Here is a 27596-nt window from a genome sequence, read left to right as displayed (position 1 = left end):
CGCATATGCAAAAAAAAGAGCAGAGTTGGAAACTCAGTCAGCATGCCAACGAGCAGAGCTGAAAACTCAGCATGCCAAAGAGCAGAGTTGGAAATTCAGTCAGCACGCCAAAGAGCAGCAATATAAATCTTGAATGAACAGTGTAAATATGATGCAGCTATTGCAAAACTAAGGGTTCTAGAACAAGCTATCAGTGCAAGTGAGAAAGATAGCATTAACCTAAACATAGCAGATATGGAAGATCCCTTAAAACGCACTACAGACTATGTTATAAGCCACTGCAGTGTACACTCTATTGTCTCCAATGCTCCTGACAACATAGAGACTTCTTTTCAGCATCAAGTTAACAACTTGCCGCCCAACCACCGCATTACAACGGTTGCAGGGCGGCACGGCTGGGCAAAACCACATTTTAAAACGTAGTTTTGCAAAACAGGTAGGGGGCGCGCGCCCGCCCTACCTGTCCCGCGGGTGTCAGCCGCCGGGTCACGGCCGGTGATTACCAGCCGTTTCCCCGGGATTAGCGGTGATCGCTGACAGAGAGCAGGGCTGCATTGTTTACACACAGCCCTGCTCTGTGTCAGTTCCCTGACAGCTCGTGACAAGCTGAAGAGGGAGAGAAGAGTTTCTCTCTCTCGATCAGCCTGCCCCCGTCCAGCACCCCCCCCGCCCCCTAGTAAAACACTCCCCTCAAACAGAAAACCCTAAAAATGTTAACCCCTTCCTCCCCAGTGCCATTAGTGGGGTTTTTTTTCACTGATCACTGTATTGGTGTCACTAGGGATGTCAGTGACCCCATGTCAGTTCTCCCCCAGTGTCAAAATGTCTGCCGCAGTCCTGCCATAAGTCGCTGATAGCCGCCATATGTCGCTGATCGCCGCCATTATTAGTATAAATAAAAATTAAAAATCCCAGTATCTTTCCCGCCATTTGGAAACGCTATAACTTTCATGTAAACCAATTAATTTACACGTATTGGGATTTTTTTTTAGCAAAGACATGTCGCAGAATGCATTTTGGATGAAATTTGTGACAAAATTAGATTTTTAAATTTTTTTTACTGGACATGTTTTATAGCAAAAAGTCCAAAATATTGTTTTTTTCCTCAAAATTGTCAGCCTTTTTTTTTATAGCGCAAAAAATTAAAAAACGCACAGCAGAAATACTGCTACAGGGCGGCATGGGTACGAAAAATCACATATATATATATATATATATATATATATATATACGTGATTCACGCTCCCGTGGTTTTCACGCCCCTCCCAGATAGCGTCAGATTGCCCGTCAGTATGCCAGTCATCACATTTAACCCCTTGATTGCCAGGAGCACGCTCATGTACAATAATCCACCATTGCTAGTATAGTGTCTGAACGGGTCAATATCTTTGATCAGGTCAGCACTATACCAGCGTTCACATTAATATAGCGTCCCCAAAAACGCAGCATTAGCGGGATCAGCCCCTGCACCTGCCAACACCTGCGTTTAGCCCCTACGCTTACCCTCCCTTCTCCCCCAGCAAGTGCAGTGTTAGTAGGTCACTGTCACTTGATACATTGCACACAAAACCGCAGTGTTGGCAGAATCAGGCCTGATCTCTGTTAGCACTTGCTGGTAAATTTTGATGACTCTCATATGCAGCAGAGTGCCAGTACTAGTGCCGCTCTACCTTTTGGTGAACTATCGAGTACCAGCGGTCTAGTACATCTTGGTCTTTCACATGCCTCCTTGATTTTTGGAGCTGTTTTTCACGGAGTATCTGTATGCGTTGATTGTGGATCAAAGCAGTTTATATGCACAACAATTTATTGCCGCCAACCCAAATTCAAACTTTGCCAGATCATTCGCATGGAAACTCATTACGGTTTTCAAATTTACATTTTTTGGGGGCCTAACCCTCAACATGGGCATTACTAAAAGAAATGAATTGCGGTTGTATTGGTCCGCAGATCCGATTCATCATATGCCGTGTTCTCTGCTGCCATGGCCAGGCATAGATACGAGAGTATAATGTGTTTTATGCATTTCAGTGACAATACACTCTGTCATCCTCGGGCTAACCCTGAATTTGACCTGCTCCACAAAATTCAGCCCCTCGCAAATCACCTTAACCTAAAATTTGCAGATGTCTATACTCCCCAGCAAAACATCTGCGTTGATGAGTCCCTTATTAATTTTTCTGGCCGCCTTGCATTCAAACAATTTCTCTCCTGCAAGCGTACCAGATATGGGGTCAAGATGTAGAAGACCTGTGAGAGGACAACAGGCTACACTTATAAGTTTTTTTACGATTTACAAGGGAAAAGATAGTCATGTGGAGCCCGCCCGGATGCCCAGACTACATGGGAAGCAGTGGCAAGATAGTTTGGGACTTGGTGTCATCATTTCTCCATATGGGGTACCACTTATACGTGGACAATTTTTATTCAAGCGTGCCACTATTTAGACATTTATTCAATCTTGGAACTGGCACTTGTGGCAAAGTGTGACCTAATGTGTGCCCACCATTAGAAGTGGGTGGATGCAGGGTGGTATATTCTAATGGTGGGCATACCACACACTTTTTCTGGCAGATATTTCTTCTCATTTTTTCATTCAGTCCACTGGCTGCATACAAAAAAAAATAAGAACATAGCATATATAACCAACAAGGACCAGCCATGTACTGGTACATCACTGGATTTGAATGGTTATACCAGGATGATGCCTACAGCTGCAGGCATCATCCTGGTGTGATCAGCTTTCATGTAAAAGCAATCTTAGTGGCTAATTAGCTGCAAGATTGCTTTTACAAGCAGTGGGAGATGATGCCCCCCCTCGCCCGCTGCCTTCCACGGCCTTCTCGGGCAGTCCCGTGCCATCAGGGAAACCTGAGAATGCAGCCGGTGTTTCTGCCAGCTGACCATAGAGCTGATTGGACACCAGAATGGTGCCAATCATCTCTATAGTCTAAGAATTCGGAAGCTACAAGCATTTAAATTGAACCTCTCCAAAACCGAGTTTCTTGTCTTCCCCCCAGCCCGGACACCACCCCCCATTGATTTCTCCGTCACATCCAACAACTCCACCATCAAACCCGCCCTGCAGGCCAGAGTACTGGGTGTCATTCTGGACTCCAACCTATCCTTCCAGCCCCAAGTCCAATCTTTAACAAACTCGTGCAGACTCCACCTCCGCAACATCGCCAAAATCCGCACGTTCCTAACCCCAGAAACCACTAAACAGCTCATCCACTCCCTCATCATATCACGACTCGACTACTGCAACTCCCTCCTCACTGGCCTGCCTCGCCGCTGGCTATCCCCGCTTCAGTCGATCCTGAATACGGCTGCCAGACTCATTCACCTTTCCAACCGCTCTGTCTCCGCCACCCCCCTCTGCCAATCCCTCCACTGGCTTCCGATTGCGCAACGGATCAAATTCAAAATCCTAACGCTGACGTACAAAGCTGTCCACCATACTGCCCCGAACTACATCACTGACCTAATATCCAAGTACCGCCCAGCACGCACACTCCGCTCCTCACAAGACCTCCTTCTCTCTAGTTCCCTGGTCTCCTCCTCCCATGCCCGCCTCCAGGACTTCTCCAGGGTGTCACCCATCCTCTGGAACTCCCTGCCCCAACCCATCAGATTATCACCTACTCTCCTCTCCTTTAGGCGCACCCTGAAAACCCATCTCTTCAGGGAAGCCTACCCCACCCCCTGCTAACTTGCCGACCTCCTCCACTCTTCCTACCACTCCATCCCCCACAGCTATCTCCTCCTGTGCCACCACCCCCTCCCTCCTAGATTGTAACCTCGAAAGAGCAGGGCCCTTGATCCCCTCATGTTTTGCATTGTATTGGTATTGTTCTGTCACATGTTCTGTCCCCCTTTGTAATGTACAGCGCTGAGCGAACTATTGGCGCTTTATAAATACTGTATAATAATAATAATAATAATTTCATCACTTCAGTTTCTCAGGATATAAACAGCTCTATTTGTAAATTGGGAAAGCATCTGATCACACCGATTTTGGTTTGATTAGATAATGTAAGGATAGAGGAGATATCTAGAGTCTGATAGACCCCAGATTTCTCAAAAAAGAATATATGACAATGCCCATTGAAGTTATAGGGGTTATTTGCATTCCCTGTTATAGCATTAAAAGTGATAAAAAAAAATGAAAGGTACAATGTAAAAATAATAAAAAAAAAATCAAAATAGCTAAAAGAAAAAAAAAAAATTGCCCCTCCCATGCGCGCACACCTGTGTGCACAAGCCTTGACCCTGTGCCGTTATGTAAACAGCGGTTGCACCATGCATGTGAGATATTGCCGTGAACGTCAGATCAAGGGCAGTAATTCTAACACTAGACCTCCTCTGTAAATCTAAAATGGTGGCTTTTAAAGGCTTTTCAAGCGCTGCCTATGGATATTAAAAATGTTTGCAGTTTGTCGCCATTGAACGGGGCATGCGCAGTTTTAAAGCATGTCATGTTTGGTATCTATTTACTCGGCATACCATTATCTTTTATATTTTACCAAACAATTGGCCAATATATTGTGTTTTTGTGCATTAAAAGTAAAAAAAGTGTATTTTTTTTTTTAAAAATTGCTTTTGAAAAATCGCTGCACGAGTACTATGTGCCATAAAAAATTGTAGTACCCACCATTTTATTCACTAGGGTGTCTGCTTTAAAAAAATATATAATGTTTTGGGGTTTAAATTAATTTCCTAGCAAAAAATACAGATTTTTTTCATGTGAACAAAAAGGCTTGGTCTTCAGGTGGTTAGAAGAGTAAATGATGTGTGGCATAAACTTCTAATGCTGGGCATAAAACGCCCCCACCCCCCAAAATTACCCCTTTTTGGAAAGTAGTCACCCCAAACTATTTGCTGAGAGGAATGTTGAATCAATAGAAAAATTTATTTTTTTACCACAAGTTTTTGAAAAATGACAAAAATAAATATATTTTTTTTTTACACAAAATTGTCATTTAAATGATTTACTGCTCACACATGCCATGGTTATATGTGGAATTACTCCCCAAAATACATTTTGCTACTTCTACCGAGTATGGGGGTACCACATGTGAGAGACTTTTTGGCAGTCTAGCCAAGTACAGGACCCCAAAATCAAATAAGCACCTTCAGGCTTTTAAAGGGCTTTATTTCCTCATTACACTTCCAGACTACCTATCACAGTTTAGGAGGCCATGAAATGCCAGGATAGCACCTAACCCCCCCAAATTACCCCTTTTTGGAAAGTAGACGCCCCAAGGAATTTGCTAAAAAGCACGGTAAGTATTTTTCAGATCTCATTTGTTGCCACACGTTTTTGGAAAATGAAGAAAAAAAACAAAAACATATTTTTTCTATTTTTTTTATATTTTAAAACCTTGTGAGAAAAAAATTAGATCTGCAAAATATTCACCATGCCTCTTTTTAAATTCCTTGGTGTGTCTACTTTCCAGAAAGGGGTCATTTGGTGGGTTTTGGGCTATCCTGGCATGTCAGGGTCTTCGAAACTGTGATAGGTAGTGAGGAAGTGTAATGAGGAAGTTACACACCTTCAGGCTTTCAAAGTGGTCATTGGATTTCAGGCTCCTGTATGTGGCTAGGCTCCCAAAAAGTCTCACACATGTGGTATCCCCATAATCAGTAGATGTAGCAGAGTGTATTTTGGGGTGTAATTCCACATATACCCATGGCTTGTGCGAGAAACAAATCATTTAAATGACAACTTCGTGTAAAAAAGAAAAAAAAAAGGTTTTGTCATTTTCCAGAAACTTGTGGAAAAAAAATAAATCTTCCATGGACTCAATATGCCTCTCAGCAGATAGCTTAGGGTGTCTAATTTCCGAAAAGGGGTCATTTGAGCGTGTTTGTACTATTCTGGTATTTTAGCACCTCAAGAAATGTGATGGGCAGTCAGAAAGTAAAAGCTATGTAAATTCCATTATCTGTACCATAGTTTGTAGATGCTATAACTTTCACAAAAAGCAATCAATATACACTTATTGGGATTTTTTTTAACCAAAAACATGTAGCAGAATACATTTTGGCCTAAATTTATGACGAAATTTTAGTTTTTTTAGATATTTTTTATGACCAAAATGAGAAAATATTGTTTTTTTCAAAAACAATTTTTGTCTTCAAACTTTTTCTGGTTATAGTGCCAAAAATAAAAAGTGCACAGGTGATCCAATACCACCAAAAGAATGTTCTATTTGTGTTAAAAAAAGGACATATATTTCATTTAAGTACCGTATTGCATGACCGCGCAATTGTCCGTTAAACTAGCGCAGCGCTGTATAGCAAAAAAATGTTGTAAATTGCAGTATCTATACCATAGTTTGTAGACGCTATAACTTTCACAAAAAGCAATCAATATACACTTATTGGGATTTTTTTTACCAAAAACATGTAGCAGAATACATTTTGGCCTAAATTTATAACTAACTTTGAGTTTACTATATATTTTTTATAGCTGAAAGTAAAAAATATCTTTTTTCTTTAAAATATTTGGTCTTTTTTTGTTTATAGCGTGAAAAATAAAAAGCGCACAGGTGATCAAATACCACAGAAAGAAAGCTCTATTTGTGTGAAAAAAAGGACGTAAATTTTGTTTGGGTGCAGCATTGCATGACCGCGCAATTATCAGTTGAATTAGTGCAGCGCCGAGTAGCAAAAAGAGGCCTGGTCATTAAGGGGGGTAAATCCTCAGGAGCTCAAGTGGTTAAAGAGGTTCCAGCAACTTCCTGTATGCAAAAACAATCCAACACCTTTCACCTTTCTACCTAACCTTCCTTCATATGTCACAGAGCATCAGAGCAAACTGCAAGCAAGTCATCAATCTCCTGTCATCAGTACAGCTTTAAATAAACGTACCATTGGAGCAACTGACTTCAAGCAAGAAACTCACCTGAATGCATCTACCGCACCATATTTCACTGTGTCTTATAACAGCGATGTCAAAGATGGCGCAATCAGCACCATTCAGCCAACATCTTGCATAAAGTCGGAGACAACTGAGGCAGCAGAGTTTGTGAGGTACATACTTTGCAGAGAGCTCACAAAAACTGGTCTTACAAGTTTTGATGACCAACCTGAAAACTGCAGAAGTTGGAAATGTGCTTTCAGAACTGCAATCAATGATCTTGGTATTACAGCTGCTGAAGAATTGGATTTGCTGATCAGATGGCTTGGTCCTCTATCTGCTGTACGTGTTAAGCCATTAAGATCAGTTTTCATGGATAATCCTACAGCAGGTCTCACAGTTGCATGGGATCGATTAGAGCAAAGTTATGGCAGTCCAGAAGCTATAGGAAATGCTCTGTTCATGCATCTGGAAACTTTCCCAAAGATATCTGGTAAGGACAGGGAACAAGGAGTTCCAGAGACTGAATGCCCTTCTCCTTGAGCTTCAGCTAGCCAAGGCAGACCCAAAACTACCTGGACTCAATTACCTGGACACTGCCAGAGGGGTAAACCCAATCATCTCCAAGCTTCCGTATGGTTTGCAAGAAAAACGGTCCACACTAGGGTCATCATACAAAAAACAGAACAATGCTTCCTTCCTTCCATTCTCTTTCTTCTGCAAATTCATCAGGAACAGCAGCAGATATTGCACACGCAGAAGAGGTAATTATCCATTGTGTGCAACAATAGGTGTATCAGGAGGAATTTGAGAGAATCAGAAATGGAGCTGAATTGTCCAAAAACAGTTTACTCTTCAATCTAAACCCTGTAGTTGACGCCAATCAGCTACTGAGAGTTAGTGGTCATATAGGGAAATCTGACCTATGCAGCAAAGAACAGAATCCTATAATCATACCATGTCAACATCATGTTGCTACTCTTCTGGTTAGTCACCACCATGAACAGGTGCATCACCAAGGTCATCACAAGTGGTAAACATCTAAGCCTAATTTCAAGGTTGGAGATCTTATTCTCCTAAAGGACAAGGAAGTTTGTCTGAATGAATGGCCTATGGGTCTTATTACCAAAGTTATGCCCAGTGATGATGACAAGGTACGGAAGGTAGAGGTCAAGGTAACCATCGGAGGATCAAGACAAACTTTTGCTCAACCAATTACAGAGTTAGTACTTCCTTTGCTAGGTGACTGACTTATGCAACCACTCTGCCATGCTATTGGCATGGCGGGGAGCACATTGCTGCTAACCATAAGTTTTTTACTTGGAACTTTGGTATTCTCTGAAGGTGCCACATGTTGGATTACTAAATGTTCTGCCATCCAGTTGACCTTATGGTTATGTTTGCTTGTTGCATGTTTTTTGTTACAGGTTCCAAGACATTAATCAGAATTGGACTTATTGAATATATATATAATGAAGTTATGAAATCTAAAGATTTCAGATGGGGAATGTTGTGTTACACTAAATTGATTTATTATTATTTCTCTGTGACCATCACTTGTTTATTATTGATCTGTGTCTTTAAGCTGTCTCCTTCTGTCTAAGCTGAGCTCTTTCTCTCACCGTACTTGTGTATATCCCTCTCCCCTGCCTCTCTCTCTGTAGTCATTCCACTGTATCTTGTCCGCCTGTATGCATCTTTCCATGAGGCTTACAACATTAACATTTTTTTACCTATGATTATTCTCCATTAAACAAAACATTCAAATGGTTTTCCTCATCTGACTTCCTCAACATGTAAGTTTGTTCATCTGACCCGATGCAAGAGATAGATTCAACACCATGTCATATAGCTGTATACATCGCTGGAGATAAAGTTTATGGACTTGTAGTTGAGTCAGAACAACCATGTACCCACAGACGCTCCTCTATTTAAAGGTGAAACTAGCCAGACCTCAGGTGTAGAAGTACCTATAGACTGTCCCAACTGAGTAGTCATGAGGTATGCATAGTAAAAATTAAAAGAACAACCAATATCCTGTTCATTTCTTTGCATCCATAGGCTATAGCTCCTGTTTACCTATTCACTTACAGTGAGGTCTTTTTTAACTTTGAAAATAATGAGGACCTGGAGAACACGGTTTATTTAATTCTCTAATACTACTGTTATCGTTGACTGAACTGTGCAAAAGACAATGAAGACAGATACAACAAATCTAAAGTTCCCATGTATATGCATGTAGGTGAGTTTTTGCTCATTTCATATGCATCACACATGTGTAGGGACCTGCTGCCCTCTACTGTTACATAGTTCGTGAGGTTGAATAAAGACATCATTCTATCTAGTTCAACCTGTGTTGGTGTGTGTATGCATTTATGTCTCTAGCACTTCCCATATCTCTAAGATGCCTATCTAAGAAATGTTTTAAAATTGTTAACACTTCCTGTTGACACCACTAAAAAGGGAGTTCCACATCTTTACAGTTCTAACAGTAAAGATCAACTAGAAACACAGGTAGCTGCTGTGATACCAAAAGGTACCAAAAAAACTTCCAAAGCAATAATATAAATAATAGGTGCAGCGCTAAAATATAAATGTCATAAATCAATAAAGTGCAAATGAATAAAAAAGTGCCAATGCAATTATGGAAACATGAACAAACAGAACGGAATATAAATAAATATATCACTGTTTCAAATAATATTCAAAGTGACTGTTGGTGTATATAAAGTGACCAAATAATCATGACATTAATATGTCCATAAAGTGACAAGGTGATGACACTATATACTGTCATAAAAAGTGACTAATGCTGCTAAATAAAGTGACAATAGTGATGAATAAATGTCCAAAAATAAGTGATATAATTGAAGATCCAATAGTTTGATCTCAGAAATTGGTGATCAACTGTATACATCCAATGGTATGGTGATGTGCCAGGTAATAGAAGAATTGCACACTCACCAGATGCGCAATTAAATCACACACACAACAACAACATCTGGCTACAGACGTCTCACCCTCTTACCCATAAGCCTGTTTTTAAATTCTAAGATGTGAATTACTACTTATCTTTCTATTAAATATCTTCACAGTACACACTTAGAGGCGCTGTGTTTCTTTGTTCACTATAAGCACACTGCTTTGTATGGCTCTGCTATGCAGGGGAGAGATCTGTATTGTTTTACATACAGGTCTCTATCCCATCGGAGACACTCTGCAATCACCAGGTGCCGGCCCGGACCCGGTGATTGACAGCACCCATGCCACACTATAGCAGTATTTCTGCTATAGGGAGGTGCGGAACTCGTTAAGGAGGTAGGTTTTTAGTATTCTCTTGTTCATTGCTCTTTCTAGGAATAATTGTTGTTATAGCTACAGCTCGCTGTACATACAACATTTTTTTTCAGGGGTTCCCCAAGATCTCAGACTTTTTGCCAGGGATACTTCAAAGGTAAAAAAATTACCTTCTATTAGTTAGGTGAATCTGTTTTTTGTAATAGCGTTTTTATGCAGCTCCTGTTATTTTAGTTATATGTAGCGCATCTTGTTTTTTTTAACCCTGTCCCTTCTGGTCTGGGATTCTAGAGATAATTTTAGCTCAGTGCTCAATAATCAGCATAAGCCAGCAAAGGCATATGATGGTCACTTCTGGCAGTTAGATGTCCAGTTGCATGTCCAGATTAAGAACAATTAGGGATAGACTAAAGGGCAGAGTAGATAGGCTGACTCTGAGTTTTGGTGCCACACCACGGTTTCTGTGTGAAAGAAACTGCGTTTCAGACTGGTTGGACAAAAGTTGAAGCATCTCCCCATCACTGCAGATCATGTCTTCAAGTCTCTTCATCACCACAGATCTTGTCTTCAGGTCTCTATCAGGACAATCCTGAGGTGACCCTGTAACTGGACTTTGCTGCAAGATTCATCTGATGGTATCTCTGTTAATAACTATCTATACCAGGGTATATGTGCACAATTCCACCACTTTTGGGCTCTTTGGTGATAATACCTGTTTGTATATTAGATGCACAGTATGTACTATTATTGAAGTTGTTCTAAAGGCTTGTTTTTGGTTTTTTTTAAGAAAAAATAACAAACATGTCCATACTTACCTGCTGTGTGCAGTGATTTTACACAGAACAGCCTGGGTCCCCCCCTCCTACCTGTTGGGTGCCCCCAAAGTAAATGGGGGCACCGGCTGCACCATGTGTCCATTCACACACGGAGCCATGGCTCAGCTCCGCCCCGAAAGCAGCGGGTGGCAATAGCTCCCACTTCCGTTTCAGCCAATGAGAAGAGGGAGTCCCGGGATAGCCAAGACTTCAGTGCATATCGCTGGATCGAAAGGGGGCATAGAATGCATGAAGGTAAAAAAACTTGAGCCTTTAGAACCACTTTAATCTTTTCTTATAGTAAATCTTATCAGCTGGTTGGAGTAGTTCCTCTGCACCCAATTACTTTGATTAGATTACTAGTTAATTTCCGAGGAAGGGAATCCCCTCTCTTCACAGAGGACCCACTCTGAATGGAGGCACTGCCAACTTTATTATCAAACCCACTATTCCACTTACTGAAGATTTTGGTTCTCTTATTTACCTACAGGTTTAGCACACCATCTATCCACGAACAGATGTATCATCCCCCCCTTCCCCCACAAAAAAGGACTACATCTGGAGGCACTGTTGAGATTGAAGTGGAATTAATAGTAGTATGGAGGAGCAATAGAATCCAGAGCAGCATCCTCAACCTGCTCGTTACAAGATTCAACCTGTATGTGTAATGAAGTTAGAGATGAAACAGAAGGCTGACATTCAGTTTTTTACTCTTAGAAGGTAAAAAGTGGTCCATATGAGGATAACTGTTCTAACTCCCCTCAGAGAGTCTATTCTGAGTCTTACCAATATCAGTCTTCAATTGCTCAGCTAATTGCTTCACAGAGGGGGAGGGATTCTTGAAGGTGTTTAAGATATAGCCGCACTGGCCATTCTGCAAAACAGTGTAATGAGGGCTCTGGTAGAGCAGTGGCATTCCCTGTACAGAAGTGAAGACACAGATGTGGACATTTCAGGCCAAAGCTAAGAGGGCCCCTCACAGGCTCTAAGTCTATAGTTAAAGTCAATGCAAACAGGCATACAACCTTAGCTCTATTTGACACAGGTTCCCAAGTCACACTTGAATATATCCTGTTGATGGACGTTTGCAAGTAATTGTGGCAGTCCTGGGTTTCTGGCTGGGTTCTTCCTATGGAGATCTCGTCTGTCTAGACACAGGTGATTACCCTACAGCTCCAGTGATACTGGGTACTGATTAAGCAGCAATACATAGTTCTTTCCAGAATTTTCTTGCTGGAGATTGGATGGTTTCTTCTGATCAGGTTTGTATCCCATCTGAACTTCAAGAACTCTGTGATGTTCCCTCTGTTTGCTATAAGCATGGAGTGGTGTATCACATCAGTGAGCGACCATTGAAATCTCACTGGAGGAGTGCTGAGTGTAGCCTCCGGTATTGTCCCTGAGCCACTCAGGGATAGAAGTTATGTCTTCAAGAAAACTCCTTAAGAAATGATGAACAAAGAAGGGTGGATTTCTGAAAGAAGGGACTGGAGAGCCAGAATGGAATTACAGTATCAACAGTCATGTCATAATTAGCTAATTGCTACCCTGAGTTACATCAGTGAAAAAAATTGCCTGAGATCCCAGTAATTAAGATAAAAGAACCAAATGTAGGGACAAAGCCTAGCATAGAAATCGTTTGCTACTTATTCCTCAAGTAAGTGATGAAGATGGCTCAAATGACACTTCAAAGTGTGACTCACCCCAGCATCAGGCAGACATCTCACCCTATCTTTTGATGCCAATGAGAGTGATTGGACTGTACTTCCTAAGGTCTCTAGCTCAACAGCACTCTCTTCTCTAAGAGAGTCACTGGACCCTTTGAATTTCCAGAGTTTGTGCATCAATTAGGGTCAGTGGTGTATTTATGTTTTGTGCTGCCCTAGGCACAGGGGCGTATTTACCACAAGGCAAACAAGGCATTTGCCTAGGATGGCATTTTTTCAGGGGACAGCGGCATTTTTTAAGGGGGCAAAGCCATACCCCGAAAGAAGGGATGGAAGAAGGGACACATGCATCATGGGAACCAGGTGGGATCCGAAGGAGAGGCTGCAGGCTGCTTGATGGTGTATGGAGAGCCTAACTCTTGTTCCCGGAGATGTCCGGAGCTTTGAAGGTAAATGTCTTCTTTCTCGCCGGGGGGGGGGGTTGCCAGTGTATGGGGCACAGTGGTAGTGGAAGGCTCTCTTGGGTGGGGGCTAGGGTGGGGTGTTGTTGGTCAATGTCAGACTCTTAATGTGGGGGAGGGGGGTGTTTGTCAGGGTCTCTCCTTAAGGGAGGGGAGCCAATTTTTGTGTTGTCTAGGGCAGCATGAAACCTAAATTGCCTAGGCAACACGAACATCGTCTGCCCCAACGGACACCGACCAACACCCCCCCTTCCCCCTCCTGTGGAGAGATCCTGACACTGACCAACAACACCCCTGTCCCCCACTCGGGAGAGCCTTCCACTACCCCCTGCTCCGCGACAGAGAGAAAGACACTCATCTTCAAAGCTCCAGACATCCCTGGGAACGAGAGTCAGGCTCTACATACACCATAAAGCACAGCCTCTCTTGGATCCCACCTGGTTTCTATGGCACGCATGTCCCTTCTTTCATCCCTTCTTCTGGAGGGAGGTGCTGCCCCCCTGAAAAATGCCGCCTAGGTAAGTGCCGTGTTTGCCTTGTGGTAAATACGCCCTTGATTAGGGTTCGTTCACACCATGGTACAGAGACGTAATTTTTTCTACAAGTATGGTGTGGATGAGGCCTTAGTGCCCATGCCAGTGCCACAGCCAGTGCCATCCCTTCCTATGACTTGTTACTAGCTCAGTGCCTGAAAACTTAGGATTACCTCAGATGGAAGTGTAGAAAGGGCAAAGTCATACATCCCCAACTTATTTTGATGTATGATAATTTAGGTGACATTGAGTTTATCACTCTGCTGCCACCCAAGCATGATACAAGTGTGGCTTAACATGTTGCCTGTTTTTGCTTCACGTGGCATTTATTGCTACTAACTCAGCAAGTCATTGTAATAAGGAGAGGACAACACTCACTGTCTTAAATTGATGTTTACTATGCACTTTAGGTTTCCTTTGATGGGACATAAAGATTTCACCAGGGGGAGTGTGTAAGGATGTGCTGCCTTCTACTGTTAGCTGTTAATATCGCAGTGTTATGTATTAAAGTGTTACTAAACTAACAACAGTAAAATCAATCTGTATATGCAGTAAAGCTTGCTTGCCATACTCACTGTGGAAAAAGGATGTTTGATCCTCCTTTTCTTCTACTGTCCCCAGTCCATCTACTGATAGAACAGAGCCTTGGGGGCAAGCTGCATATGCTCAGTTTGGTGTGTATTGCTCGAGAGTCTTTTTTTTTCTTGGGAGAGTGCATGTGATCAGCACAGGGCCAATCAGCACTGTCCAGACAGAGGGTCAAGGGTCATGCAGCCTCATAGAGTAATCAGAGGAGTATGAAAACTCCTCCTACAAGCTTTAACCTGTACTCTGCTGGACACTAATAGAAGTCACAAGACTGCTCTAACTGCTGATGAAAAAGGGTATTTAGCAGTTTATACAGGTATTTACTAAAATAATTGCATTCCCATGTTGTGTGCACTGTGGGAGACCAGATTTAATAAATGCAGGGTCAGGGGTTTAGTAACACTTTAATTATGTAATGATTAGGTATTAACACATGCAAAATGTGCCCTTTGCTTTGATGCGCTGCCAGGTGATTTTGCTTTATGGCTTCTTCAGCCCCTGAAGACAATATACTCTCTGGAGAATTGATCTGAGGACTCCTTGCTGAACTTATTTGGCACTTGTGTGTAAATGAACTAGAATTTTGTATAGCACTTAATTCTTATAAGGAAAAAGCGGAAAGTGAAGATTGTACCTTTTGAGGAGTCACCTTGTAACTTTATTAAATATTACAGGGACATACATTTATAGCTTAATTACAGGTTTGCCTAACCTCTGTAATTTAACATTAAACACATCTAGGTAAAGCATAAAGTGGAAACAATTCTAATTTTACTTTCATGCACATAACTGGAATGACACTTGCACTTCTTCAATTCCATATACTGTATACAATATTGGTAGCCTATAACATTTTTACTGTATGAGAAGGATGTTTATTAATCCTCACAGTTAAAAAGCATCTTCAAGCATGAGATAAATGAGGGCTACAGAAGTACTACTACAATAAAACATTGTGGCTGTCTGGATCCGATCAAGCTTCCTGGGCCCATAGTAAATGCAACTCTAGAGCCTATTGCAATTCTAGTGCCTGTAATAATACTGAGGTCTGTTGAACCTTCAACTGTGTGGGGAGAATAGGAAAGTGGTGATAAACAATGCCACCCTAATTTTCCCAATTTTCCAAAAGAAATAATAAAACAGATTGAAATCAGATCTGTGCTTAAGCAGCCATGAAAGTCAGCACAATTAACATACAGCATGAATCCACTTAGATGGAATGCAGACGTATTATCAATCTTAATTAGCTCAGGTTCTTTAGAGGAATTCTGATGAGGTCCTATCTTAAATAGCCACACTGTAAATGATCTGGTGTGTTTTTTTTCGGAATACACTACTGTGAGGCTTGGGTATTGGCCTATAGCTGAACTCCTCAAAGTCATACATACAGTATTCCACAATTCCTACTGTAATAAGTTACCTTCCTAAAAAATACTTTCTAATCATAATTATATTTTAAAAATGAAAACAAATGGCATCAGACCTTTTGATTGGGTGGCAAAGTTCTGCATTACCCTTTCCAGGGCCAAATTTTAATCCATGTATTCCTGTTCAAGAGGAGTTGATCTAGTGACCTACTCCTCCCGAATGGGACTGTCAGCATATTTTTGCTTGATCAGCACTTGCAGCCAATTGGCTGCAGCACTGATCAGTTTATTCTGGCAGTGGAGTGTAGCAGGGGGGAATTTCCCCATCCACCTCGTATGTGTGGATGGCAGAATTGGTTCAGTTTTCTTTTTTTTATCAGCATTTATCATCACAATTTGATGCAAGAGGATCAATAATGCAGCAAGTAGAATATTTTTTTTTAAATGCACTACATCTATAATGGTGACTTTGCTCACCTTTTTTATGAACCTTAAATATATTTAGCAGATTTAAATTGAGAGTTCAGTTAAGCTGTAAATTGTACAACTAATTAATTATCACATATGCAAATTAATTATGTGATTCATATGCCTGTGCCAGATAGCACAGACAGGAGTGTAATAATAATTGAGCCTCCAATCCCAGACGATACCTATTATGGAGAAACGCGCAAGCTAGAGTGTGATGTCATCCCGTACGGGTGTGTTGGGTGGTCCCATGGCCGTGCATTTTGTCTTGTATACCGCTAACTGCGATCTCTTAAATGTAAGTGCAATATCACTTTTTATTAAAGAAGTTCTTATCCTACTACACTGTGAGGGTTCTTCTTCTTGCTTAATATATATATAATTGCTTGAGAGCGTGTTCTAGCGTGAGGGCTAAAGCTTGCATTCCTCTTGTGAGGAAAACACTGCTGCATCTTGCTGGCAACTTCATTAAAGACTTTATGTTTATATACATTTTTTAATTTAATGACACATATTTCTTTATTAATCATGGTTATTAATTGTGCACTTCTTATGTTACAGATTGGGGATGCGGTGGTGTCACCTTTCCATTCCCACCCTGATGATTGTACAATATTCAGCAACAAACTAGTAAGTCATCAATTCTGCTCACTCAGTTCTCTCCTCCTGTAAGCATGTCAGCACGTGTAAATATAACAGAGCCTGATCAGCTATTTGTGCTGTCTTTTCTGCTCCTAAAGTTAAGCTGTCAAAGAGGTGACTGTAAGGTGTTTTTAAGACTGATTTAGCTAGGTTGATTCATATAATTATTTTTAAAGAAATGCAGAACAGTATTAATTTTTTCATAAATACTGCAAACAGAAAGCCTCACTCCACTGATGTCACTTCTTTGTAAACATTTTATTAGGTCACAGCCAGCATACAGCTTGTCCCTGCCTGAGAACTGCCCTTCTCTGAAGGTGATTCATCCCAAGCTGTAGAGATGGTTGCGGCTGAATAAAGTTTTTAAAGGAAGTGACATTACTGGAGCGTTCCATTGGTCAGCATCTGGCACCTCTCCGGATGAAAAGGGAATTCAGTGTCTTGAGCGGTGCCATTTTGTTCGAATCTTCTGATGGTGTTTTTTTCATATTTGCCTTAAGTTCAGCTTTCCAACCCATTTGCACATTGTGGTAATACATTTAGTTTGAATGGGCTCTCAATGCCCTCAACACACAAAAACCTAATCTGCACTATTGCTGGCAGCACAGTGCACCATCTGTTTGTTGTGGTGCGCCATAGTGCAGGTGCATTTTTTCTGTATACAGTGGGGCAAAAAAGTATTTAGTCAGCCACCAATTGTGCAAGTTCTCCCACTTAAAAAGATAAGAGAGGCCTGTAATTGGCATCATTGGTAGACCTCAACTATGAGAGACAAAATGAGAAAAAAAATCCAGACAATCACATTGGCTGATTTGGAAAGAATTTATTTACAAATTATGGTGGAAAATAAGTATTTGGTCAATTTCAAAAGTTCATCTCAATACTTTGTTATACAGTTGCAAGAAAAAGTATGTGAACCCCTTGGGATTACGTGGAGTTTTGCATGAATTGGGCATAAAATATGCTCTGAACGTCATCTAAGTCACAACAATAGAAGAACACAGTCTGCTGAACATAATACTACACAAACATTAGATGTTGCCATGGTTTAATTGCACATACCATGTAAACATTCACAGTGCAGGGAGGAAAAAGTATGTGAACCTTTGGACTTATTAACTGGTTGACCCTCCTTTGGCAGCAATAACCTCAACCAAACGTTTCCTGTAGTTGCAGATCAGACCTGCACAACGATCTGGAGTAATTTTGGACCACTCCTTTTCACAAAACTGTTTCAGTGTAGCAATATTCTTGGGATGTCTGGTGTGAATCATTCTCTTAAGGTCATGCCACAGCATTTCAATCGGGTTGAGGTTAGGACTCTGACTGGGCCACTCCAGAAGGCGTATTCTGTGCTGGTGCAGCCATTGTTTTGTTGAATTACTTGTATGCTTTGGGTCATTGTCCTGTTGCATCACCCATCCTCTGCGGAGCTTCAGTTGGTGGACAGATGGTCGTACGTTTTCCTGCAAAATGTCTTGATAAACTCTGGAATTCATTTTCCCATCAATGACAACAATCCGTCCAGGCCCTGAGGCAGCAAAGCAGCCCCAAACCATGATGCTCCCTCCACCATGTTTTACAGTGGGGATGAGGTTTTGATGTTGGTGTGCTGTGCCTTTTTTTCTCCACACATAGTGTTGTGTGTTCTTCCCAAACAACTCAATCTTGGTTTCATCTGTCCACAGTATATTTTGCCAGTAGTGCTGTGGAACATCCAGGTGCTCTTTTGCAAACTTCAAACGTGCTGCAATATTCTTTTTGGACAGCAATGGCTTCCTCCGTGGTGTCCTCCCATGTACTCCATTCTTGTTTAATGTTTTCCTTATTGTAGATGTGTCAACAAAAATGTTAGCATGTGCCAGATATTTCTGTAGGTCTTTAGCTGACACTCTGGGATTCTTCTTTACTTTATGCAGCATTCTGCGCTGTGCTGTTGCAGTCATTTTTACAGGACGACCACGCCTAGGGAGAGAAGCAACAGTGCTAAACTTTCTCCATTTGTAGACAGTCTGTCTTACCATGGACACATGAACATCAAGGCTTTTGGAGATACTTTTGTAACCCTTTCCAGCTTCATGCAAGTCAACAATTCTTGATCGTAGGTCTCCTGAGAGCTCTTTTCTGCGAGGCATGGTTCACATCAGACAGTGCTTCTTGAAACCAGTAAACCCAAAACAGGTGTGTGTTTTTTAAGGGCAGGACAGCTGTCAGCAACACATCCAATATCATCACACTGATTGGAGTCAAGGTTGGCTCACTCCTGGCTCCAATTAGCTCTGGGAGAAGTCATTAAGCTAGGGCCTCACATACTTTTTCCTCCCTGCACTGTGAATGTTTACATGTTATGTGCAATTAAACCATGGCAACATCTAATGTTTGTGTAGTATTATGTTCAGCAGACTGTGTTCTTCTATTGTTGTGACTTAGATGACGTTCAGAGCACATTTTATGCCCAATTCATGCAAAACTCCACGTAATCCCAAGGGGTTCACATACTTTTTCTTGCAACTGTATATCCTTTGTTGGCAATGACAGAGGTCAAACGTTTCCTGTAAGTCTTCACAAGGTTGGCACACACTGTTGCTGGTATGTTGGCCCATTCCTCCATGCAGATCTCCTCTAGAGCAGTGATGCTTTGGGGCTGTCGCTGGGCAACACGGACTTTCAACTCCCTCCAAAGGTTTTCTATGGGGTTGAGATCAGAGACTGGCTAGGCCACTCCAGGACCTTGAAATTCTTCTTACGAAGCCACTCCTTCGTTGCCCGGGCGATATGTTTGGGATCATTGTCATGTTGGAAGACCCAGCCACGTTTCATCTTCAATGCCCTTGCTGATGGAAGGAGGTTTGCACTCAAAATCTTACGATACATGGCCCCATTCATTCTGTCCTGTACATGGATCAGTCGTCCTGGTCCCTTTGCGGAGAAACAGCCCCAAAGCATGATGTTGCCACCCCCATGCTTCACAGTAGGTATGGTGTTCTTTGGATGCAACTCAGCATTCTCTCTCCTCCAAACACGACGAGTTGTATTTCTACCAAACAGTTCTATTTTTGTTTCATCTGACCATATGACATTCTCCCAATCCTCTTCTGGATCATCCAAATGCTCTTAGCAAACTTCAGACGGGCCTGGACATGTACTGGCTTAAGCAGGGGGACACGTCTGGCACTGCAGGATCTGAGTCCCTAGCGGCGTAGTGTGTTACTGATGGTAGCCTTTGTTACGTTGGTCCCAGCTCTCTGCAGGTCATTCACTAGGTCCCCCCGTGTGGTCTTGGGATTTTTGCTCACCGTTCTTGTGATCATTTTGACCCCACGGGGTGAGATCTTGCGTGGAGCCCCAGATCGAGGGAGATTATCAGTGGTCTTGTATGTCTTCCATTTTCTAATTATTGCTCCCACAGTTGATTTGTTCACACCAAGCTGCTTGCCTATTGCAGATTCAGTCTTCCCAGCCTGGTGCAGGTCTACAATTTTGTTTCTGGTGTCCTTCGACAGCTCTTTGGTCTTCACCATAGTGGAGTTTGGAGTGTGCTTGTTTGAGGTTGTGGACAGGTGTCTTTTATACTGGTAACAAGTTCAAACAGGTGCCATTGATACAGGTAATGAGTGCAGGGCAGAGGAGCCTCTTAAAGAAGAAGGTACAGGTCTATGAGAGCCAGAAATCTTGCTTGTTTGTAGGTGACCAAATATTTATTTTCCACCATAATTTGCAAATAAATTCTTTCCAAATCAGCCAATGTGATTGTCTGGATTTTTTTTCTCATTTTGTCTCTCATAGTTGAGGTCTACCTATGATGCCAATTACAGGCCTCTCTCATCTTTTTAAGTGGGAGAACTTGCACAATTGGTGGCTGACTCAATACTTTTTTGCCCCACTGTATGTGCGATGGGATGCATTGAGGCAGAAATACCTGTGCATTAAGATGCACTGTGGTAATGTGCATTAAAACACGTGTGCCATACATTGCTGCAAGGCACAATTATAATAGCTGATTCACACATATGCGGTTACAGTTATGTGGTTAATGTCATGTTTATATCAGGTTGAGGACAGGATCAGGTCAGGATCTTATCCTGTTTATGCATATGCGGTTTAGAAATGGTTCCCACAAAAGTCATTAGCCTGTAATCCGCACCTGAACCTGAAGGCACTGCTTAGAAATCGTACATGAATCTTTTTCAAACAGCACTGAATCCCAACCACCAGAGCACCAGACATATGTGAACAGGCACCAAAGGAAGCAATATTATATTGCATGCGTCATGCAAATTAGATGTCGTTCAAATTGCATCCAATCTGCATATATGTGAACCAGCACTAAATGTCTCCAGTCCTTTGTAAGTTAAAACAGATAAAATGCGATGACAATAGTTCAGATAGTTGAACATACTTGACATTAAATCAGATTCTCAGTAAATGCATTTGGACTTTTACCGTCTTTTCTATTACATTTCATATATTTTGTTTTATCATTTGGAATAAAGATGATACCCTGTGTAATCTGGAAGGAGGATTTGGGGCTGGTACATGAGAATATCTTTCCCTTCATTGAAGATCTCATTTCCCCATTTCTCTAATGTCCCTGTGATGCTGCGAGTTCCTAGGATATTTACTTTCCCTGCTGAAAAAGCAGAAAAGAACACCTTAGAATAGAAATGTTCAAAAAGTCTTTTACTCAGCATTGTATTTTTCTCTATTATCTATAATAAATACGATGCGGGGATGTTGATATATCACATTGGGCAGTACATGGTTCTCAATGCAAGGAAGCTCTCACTGTTTTCAGTATTGGGCTCTTGATTCTGAAGCTGCCAACAAACTTATAAAGTGTAGTCTACATTAAAGCACCACCTTTAATGTGATATTAAACCCTCAGTTTTTTAGCACGTCAGCAGCTGTTTTAATCACTTACTGAGTATGCAGTTTCTCTATCTTTAATTCTTGCCTATTATCCTGCTTAAGCTATTACCATAACTGCTGCCAGGTTTCCTGGTTCAAGGTGTCTCCTTTCCCTTGCAGCATCCTATAAAGCCCCCCTGACAAGCAGGGACTAGAATTGTGTCTCCCTACACTGTGTATATTAATAAAAACACACAACCCTTCAAATTAATTGTTGATCCAGGGAATATCCAATTACCTATTGGAGGGCCAGAAAGGATTTTTTCCTCCACTGAAGCAAATTTTAACTTCCTCTGGATCTACTGAAAGCCTAGGATTGTCTATATGGAAGTTTTCTATTTCTCTATTTTCTCCATTGGTTGAACTAGATGGGCTTGTGTCTTTTTTTTCAACCTGATTTACTATGTACCAATATAACAGGCTGGTTGGAGAATGTACTGTCAACTGTTAACTCTTTCCTGTGAAGAGTTCAGGGAAGCAGCACGGAGAGAGCAGCATAAGCTAACAGCATTGAAAGTTGCAACCTGCAAGTGCTGCAGCAATAATTGTAACAGTTTTCTGAGAAATGTTTATTTTATTGCACCTAATGTGTTACATTAAGAAATGCTGAGGGTTTATTACCAATTTGTTAACCTCCCATTATGTAAAAATGTAACCCCTAAAACCATCAGCACTTGAATCTCTCAACTCAGAACCCTTAATGCTGAATTCAAGTTACTCAAAATGTTTGTAATGGAAGCTGTTACATATATCTAATCAGATTGTGTTTGTTATTATGCAGCTTAGTCTTCTGGACAGCATAAAAATTAGAAACAACAATGACTACATAGCTGTACAACATAGTATTCCTGCCTTGCTGCATTAGAATCCCTGGTGTGAATCACAACCAGGAAACTACCTGCATGGAACTTGCATGTTTTCCCTCTGCTTGCAAGGGTTTCCTCCGGGTACTCTGGTTTTCTCCACTCCAGAGATATGCTAATAGATGAATTGGCTCATGTCTAATTTAATCTTAGTAGGTGTATATATGCACGTGTAGAGATCTACTGCCCTCTGTTGTCTGTGTTTGTAAGTGGTTGTGTTGCTAATATCACTTATTATCCGGTTTCAGTTATTTTTGTACATCACTTCCTGTCTCTGGAGGGCTGGATTAAAGTGGTTTTAAAGGGTCAAGTTTTTTTTTTTATCTAGGTAAAAAACCTTCTGTGTGCAGTGGCCTCCCCCAGTCCTAACCAGAGCCCCCTCCGATCCAGCAATGTTCACAATAACCTCAGTTGTATGGAGGCTCTCCCTCCTCATTGGCTGAGACAGAAGCGGGAGCCCATTGACTCCAACTGCTGTCAATCACAGCCAGTGAGCCAATGAGGAGAGATCAGGGGGCGGGGCTGGGCTACGCCTCAATGTGTCTTATGGACGTATAGAGCAGAGGCTTGAGAGCGAGAATGCAGCAGTGCCCCCAGTACTTCCTTTGCGGGCACTGCTCAAGAGGGAGGAGTGCTGGCAGCAGACCTGAAAAAATGAGGATCGGGGATGCTGTGTGCAAAAGCACTGCACAGAGCAGGTAAGCATGGCATGGTTGTTATTTTGAAAAAAAAATAGCTTTAGTATTACTTTAAAGACCCAAGAGGAAGGAATTAGTTAGAGAGAGAGAGAGAAAACACATATATTGCTATAGAGGAGCTATTATTGACCCAGAGCAGAAGCAGGGAATATTAGGCAAGTATAAAGACCAAATAAACTGGAACTGGAGTTTGCTGCAAAATTCATCTGGAGATACAGTGAAGGACATAAGTATTTGATCCCCTGCTGATTTTGAATGTTTGCCCACTCACAAAGAAATGTCTAATAATTGAATGGTAGGTGTATTGTAACACTGAGAGACAGTATAGCAACCAAAAAAATTCAAAAGAAATGCATGTCCAACAAATTATACACTGATTTGCATGTTCATGAGAGAAATAAATATATCCCCTTCACAAAACATGACTTAGTACTTGGTGGCAAATCCCTTGTTGCAATCACAGAGGTCAGACGTTTCCTGTAGTTGGCCACCAGGTTTGAACACATCTCAGGAGGGATTTTGGCCCACTGCTCTTGGCAGATCCTCTCTAAGTCAGTCCTCCTTTGAATCATTCAGATGTTCAGTGGCAAACTTCAGACGGGCCTGGACATGTGCTTTCCTGAGCAGAGGGACCTTGCAGGCACTGCAGGATTTCAATCTTTGTCGGTGTAGTGTGTTACCAATTGTTTTCTTGGTGACTGTGGTCCCAGCTGCCTGGAGATCATTGACAAGATCCTCACGTGTAGTTCTGGGATGATTCCTCACTGTTCTCATGATCATTAACACTCCAGGAGGTGAGATCTTGCATGGTGCACCAGACCTAGGGAGACTGACAGTTGTTTTGTGTTTCTTACATTTGCGAATGATTATACCAACTGTTGTCACCTTCTCACCAAGCTGCTTGGCAATAGTTTGGTAGCCCAGTCCAGCCTTGTGTAGGTCTAAAATCTTTTCCCTGACATCCTTGGACAGCTCTTTGGTCTTTGCCATGGTGGAGAGTTTGGAATCTGATTGTTTGATTGCTCCTGCGGACAGGTGTCTTTTATGCAGGTAACACAATGAGATTAGCAGCACTCCCTTTAAGAGACTGCTTCTAATCTCAGCTTGTTACCTGTATGAAAGACACCTGGTAGCCAGAAATCCTGCTGAATGATAGGGGATCAAATACTTATTTCCCTCATGAACATGCAAATCAGTGCATCATTTGTTAGACATGCATTTCTTTAGAATTTTTTGTTGCTATTCTGTCTCTCGGTGTTACAATACACATACCATTTGATTTTTAGACTGATCATTTCCTTGTGAGTGGGCAAAATCATCTTCGGATCAAAAACTTACTTCCTTCACTGTATCTTTATTAATAACTATAGATACCTGGGTAAATGTGCAAAATTCCACCAGGTCTCCTGTTGCGCCCTTTGCTGATATTACCTGTTTGTACAATGGATGTATGTACTATTATTAATCTTTTATTATAATATTTTATATAAAGTTCCTTTTATTTTTATACTGGAATACGTCTGTATTCTTATGGGTAATTTAATATATTGGCTGCAGTAATTCCTCCCTAATTCCCAATTACTTTGATTAGGTTACTGATTAATTTCCCAGGAAGGGAATCTCCTCTCTTTATAGAGGCCCTGTCCTGGGTGTAGGTCAAGCCAATTTTATTATCAAACACACTCTGACTTTGAAAGGGTTCTGGTCCCCTTTGTACCTACAGGTTTAGTTCACTATCCTGTTTGGGGAAGGTAATTTCTCATAAGTCCCCAAAACAGGGCTATACATAGGGAACTTAGATTGCAAGCTCCTTGAGGGCTGGGACTGATGTGTAATTACGATAAGTAAAGTGCTGAATACATTTTCAGAGCTACAGGTATATAAATAGCTGCAATATATAAATATTTAAATATACAACAGTGCATTTACCTCCTTCTCTGTAATTCCACTTCTCAAGCTGGTCAATCAACTCTTTGTTCCCATTAGAAGCTCTGACAAATGTGAAGATGGTTATTGTGGAGAAAAGGAAGTGACGGTTAAACATTATGGGCTATCCTGTGTGACAAAAGAAAGATAAGAATTGTGATATTTGGTTCGACAAGATAGGCTAAAGCATCCTAGTTAAAGTTCATAAAGGTTTCACAAAAGTTTTGCAATCTGTATTTAATAAAATAATTGTTTTTACCTTTTTTCATATTTTACATCTTAGTGCCCCAGATTTTCTGCAACCTCCTCCTGTCTATATGCATGCACACTAGCGATGGCTTTGTCTTAGGGTGGCTTTTATGGTGGTGACAACAATGGACCATGTCTGCCTAACGTGTTGAAAAGGCCACTAAGCCAGGCCACAGACCATGTGATTTTCTTTCCTGCAACCAGAAAATCGCTGAATTCCTCCATTAACACAGTCAGTGTGATGGGGGAATCCCTCCGGTGGAGCTATTGTGTACTCTCAGTGGGGTGGGGGTGTGGGGAGCCATCCCTGCCAAGAGAACATAATTATTAATGCTAGCGGCTATAGCCTCTGACAAAAATCGTAGACTAAAAATCCGACAGGCTGATTGTACCCAAGTTGGTCAATGGATCGACTTGGGTACAATCAGCCTGCCCATACATAGCTTGAATCTCAGCTGAACCGACTAAGATTCGATCTATGGCCGGCTTTAGAATCTCCATAAGAAGGCATTGTGATAAAATGACAATGCAGGAGCACAGTTCGGAGACTGGGACAGTGAATTGTCACCCAATAACAGAAAGTGTCTGAAAAAGGATCACCAGATATTATTTTAACTGATAAAGCTTATTTATCAGTGATACACTTACTTTAACCCTTTAGCTGCCACCAACATACAGTATGTCATAAGTCAGCAGTAGCAGGGAATTTTTACACACATTTAAACTTGACAAACTTTTTCAGTAGTGTGCCCCCCCGCTATGTTTTCAAGGCTCTGCTAACCAACCTGTGGGCACGGGACCCCTATGGCAGGTGTCACTAGGTAGAGGTGAAGGAGACCAGCGAACATCCATTCGTTGATTTCCCCTAGCTGGAAGGAATGAAAGTGATGTGCATTGTGCCACTTCCAGATTTAGATGCCACTTTCCTTGGGCTCTGTGGCTGGGTAAGAAGCTAATGGAGTGTGATCTGTGCTCTGATATTTTCAGTGGAAGGCAAATGAAACATCAGGGATCAAATAGATCCCCGATGTCTCCTTAAATACAACCTGTCTAAACAAAATAATATCACATATGGGAATTTTGTTCCCCTATGTAATAAAAATGAAATTAAGTGACAATAAAGTGGAGAAAATTAAAGTTACACCCAAGCACTTAAACCTTTCCCCCTCCCAAAAATAATCTAGAGGTCACCCCCACCCTTGCGTACATGCACATTCGAATGTAAACACGTGTGATGGGTGCCTATGTTTGAAAATGATTATTTCACTACACATGTTACATTTCGGTGTGAATGCCAGCGTGAGAGCAGTAATTCTAGGGACATTATTCATGGTTGCTTCTAAATTGATGACCTGTAGGGTGTTTTTAAAGCATTGCCTATATAACTAACATTCAGACCTAAAAGGATTTTTTAAACTTGTGTGCAAAAAGAAAAAAATCAATAAAGTGTATTAACAATGGAAGTGTAACTGTACAAGCTTTTTTAATGAATTTGTAGTAGGGGTGTAAGTATGGGGCAACTTGGGGCACTGAAGGTAGTGGGAGGGGTTTAAATGAACATTGTTAAACAAAACCCAAACCTAAAATCCATTGAAAACAATGCCTCGGTTTATGAATATTTTACAAATTTGTTTTGCAATACAAAGTGTATGTCGGTGCCGATTTTTAAATGCAATTACCGGCTTTATTTTTTCTTCACTATATCTCACAGAATTAACTGTCCCCAGAGCTAAAGGATACTTTCTTTCTTTTATCTCGGGAAACAAACTAAAAGGAAACATTGTTTCTTTTAACTCAGGGAAATAAACTAAAAGGAAGCTCTTTCTTTTAGCTTGGGGAAAGTGACAGCTGATTCTCTGAGCTATAGTGAAGAAAAAAAAAAAGCCAGTAATTACATTTACAAACCGGCACTGACCTATAGGCCTTGATTCACTAAGATGTGAGTGTATTAGCAGAGACTGACCATTCAGGCAGACTCCGGTCAATCAATCAGTCGTCTGACCAGCGTCTAGCAAGCTCATTAACGAGCGTCTACTTTTCCATTAGTGAATGTGGTATCCTGTCTGGCACATTTTTAGGTGCAATACCGGATATATTCGCTAGATGGCGCACAAGCACAGGCTTTATTAACATTGGCGTTTTTCTGATAGCAAAAGAGAATTTTTAGAATGTAATAAAGAGTACAGCTGTATTAGAATTTTCTATTTTTTTTTTTGCTGTTTCTCTAAAATGATCAGGAAAGTAATGCA

General features: G+C 41.3%; 1 protein-coding gene across 1 annotated transcript in view; it reads right to left on the bottom strand.

Annotated features, from left to right (window-relative positions):
- The window catches only part of LOC149454180 (uncharacterized), a 93400-nt gene that overhangs the window by 2450 nt on the left and 63354 nt on the right, over positions 1–27596 (bottom strand). The window contains exons 2-3 of the mRNA XM_089687703.1: positions 25102–25227; positions 21204–21333 (exon numbers count right to left, since the gene is read on the bottom strand). Coding sequence (XP_089543829.1) covers positions 21204–21333; positions 25102–25216 — 245 coding nt within the window. The 5' untranslated portion in view covers positions 25217–25227. The remainder of the gene's footprint in view (positions 1–21203; positions 21334–25101; positions 25228–27596) is intronic.

The sequence above is a fragment of the Staurois parvus genome, unplaced genomic scaffold, assembly GCF_062004578.1.
Source record: "Staurois parvus isolate SC_StPar_1 unplaced genomic scaffold, SC_StPar_1.0 ptg000436l, whole genome shotgun sequence".
Classification (NCBI taxonomy): Eukaryota; Metazoa; Chordata; class Amphibia; order Anura; family Ranidae; genus Staurois; species Staurois parvus.
Note: the sequence above shows the minus strand (reverse complement) of the source record. Positions and strands in the feature narration are given on the sequence as shown.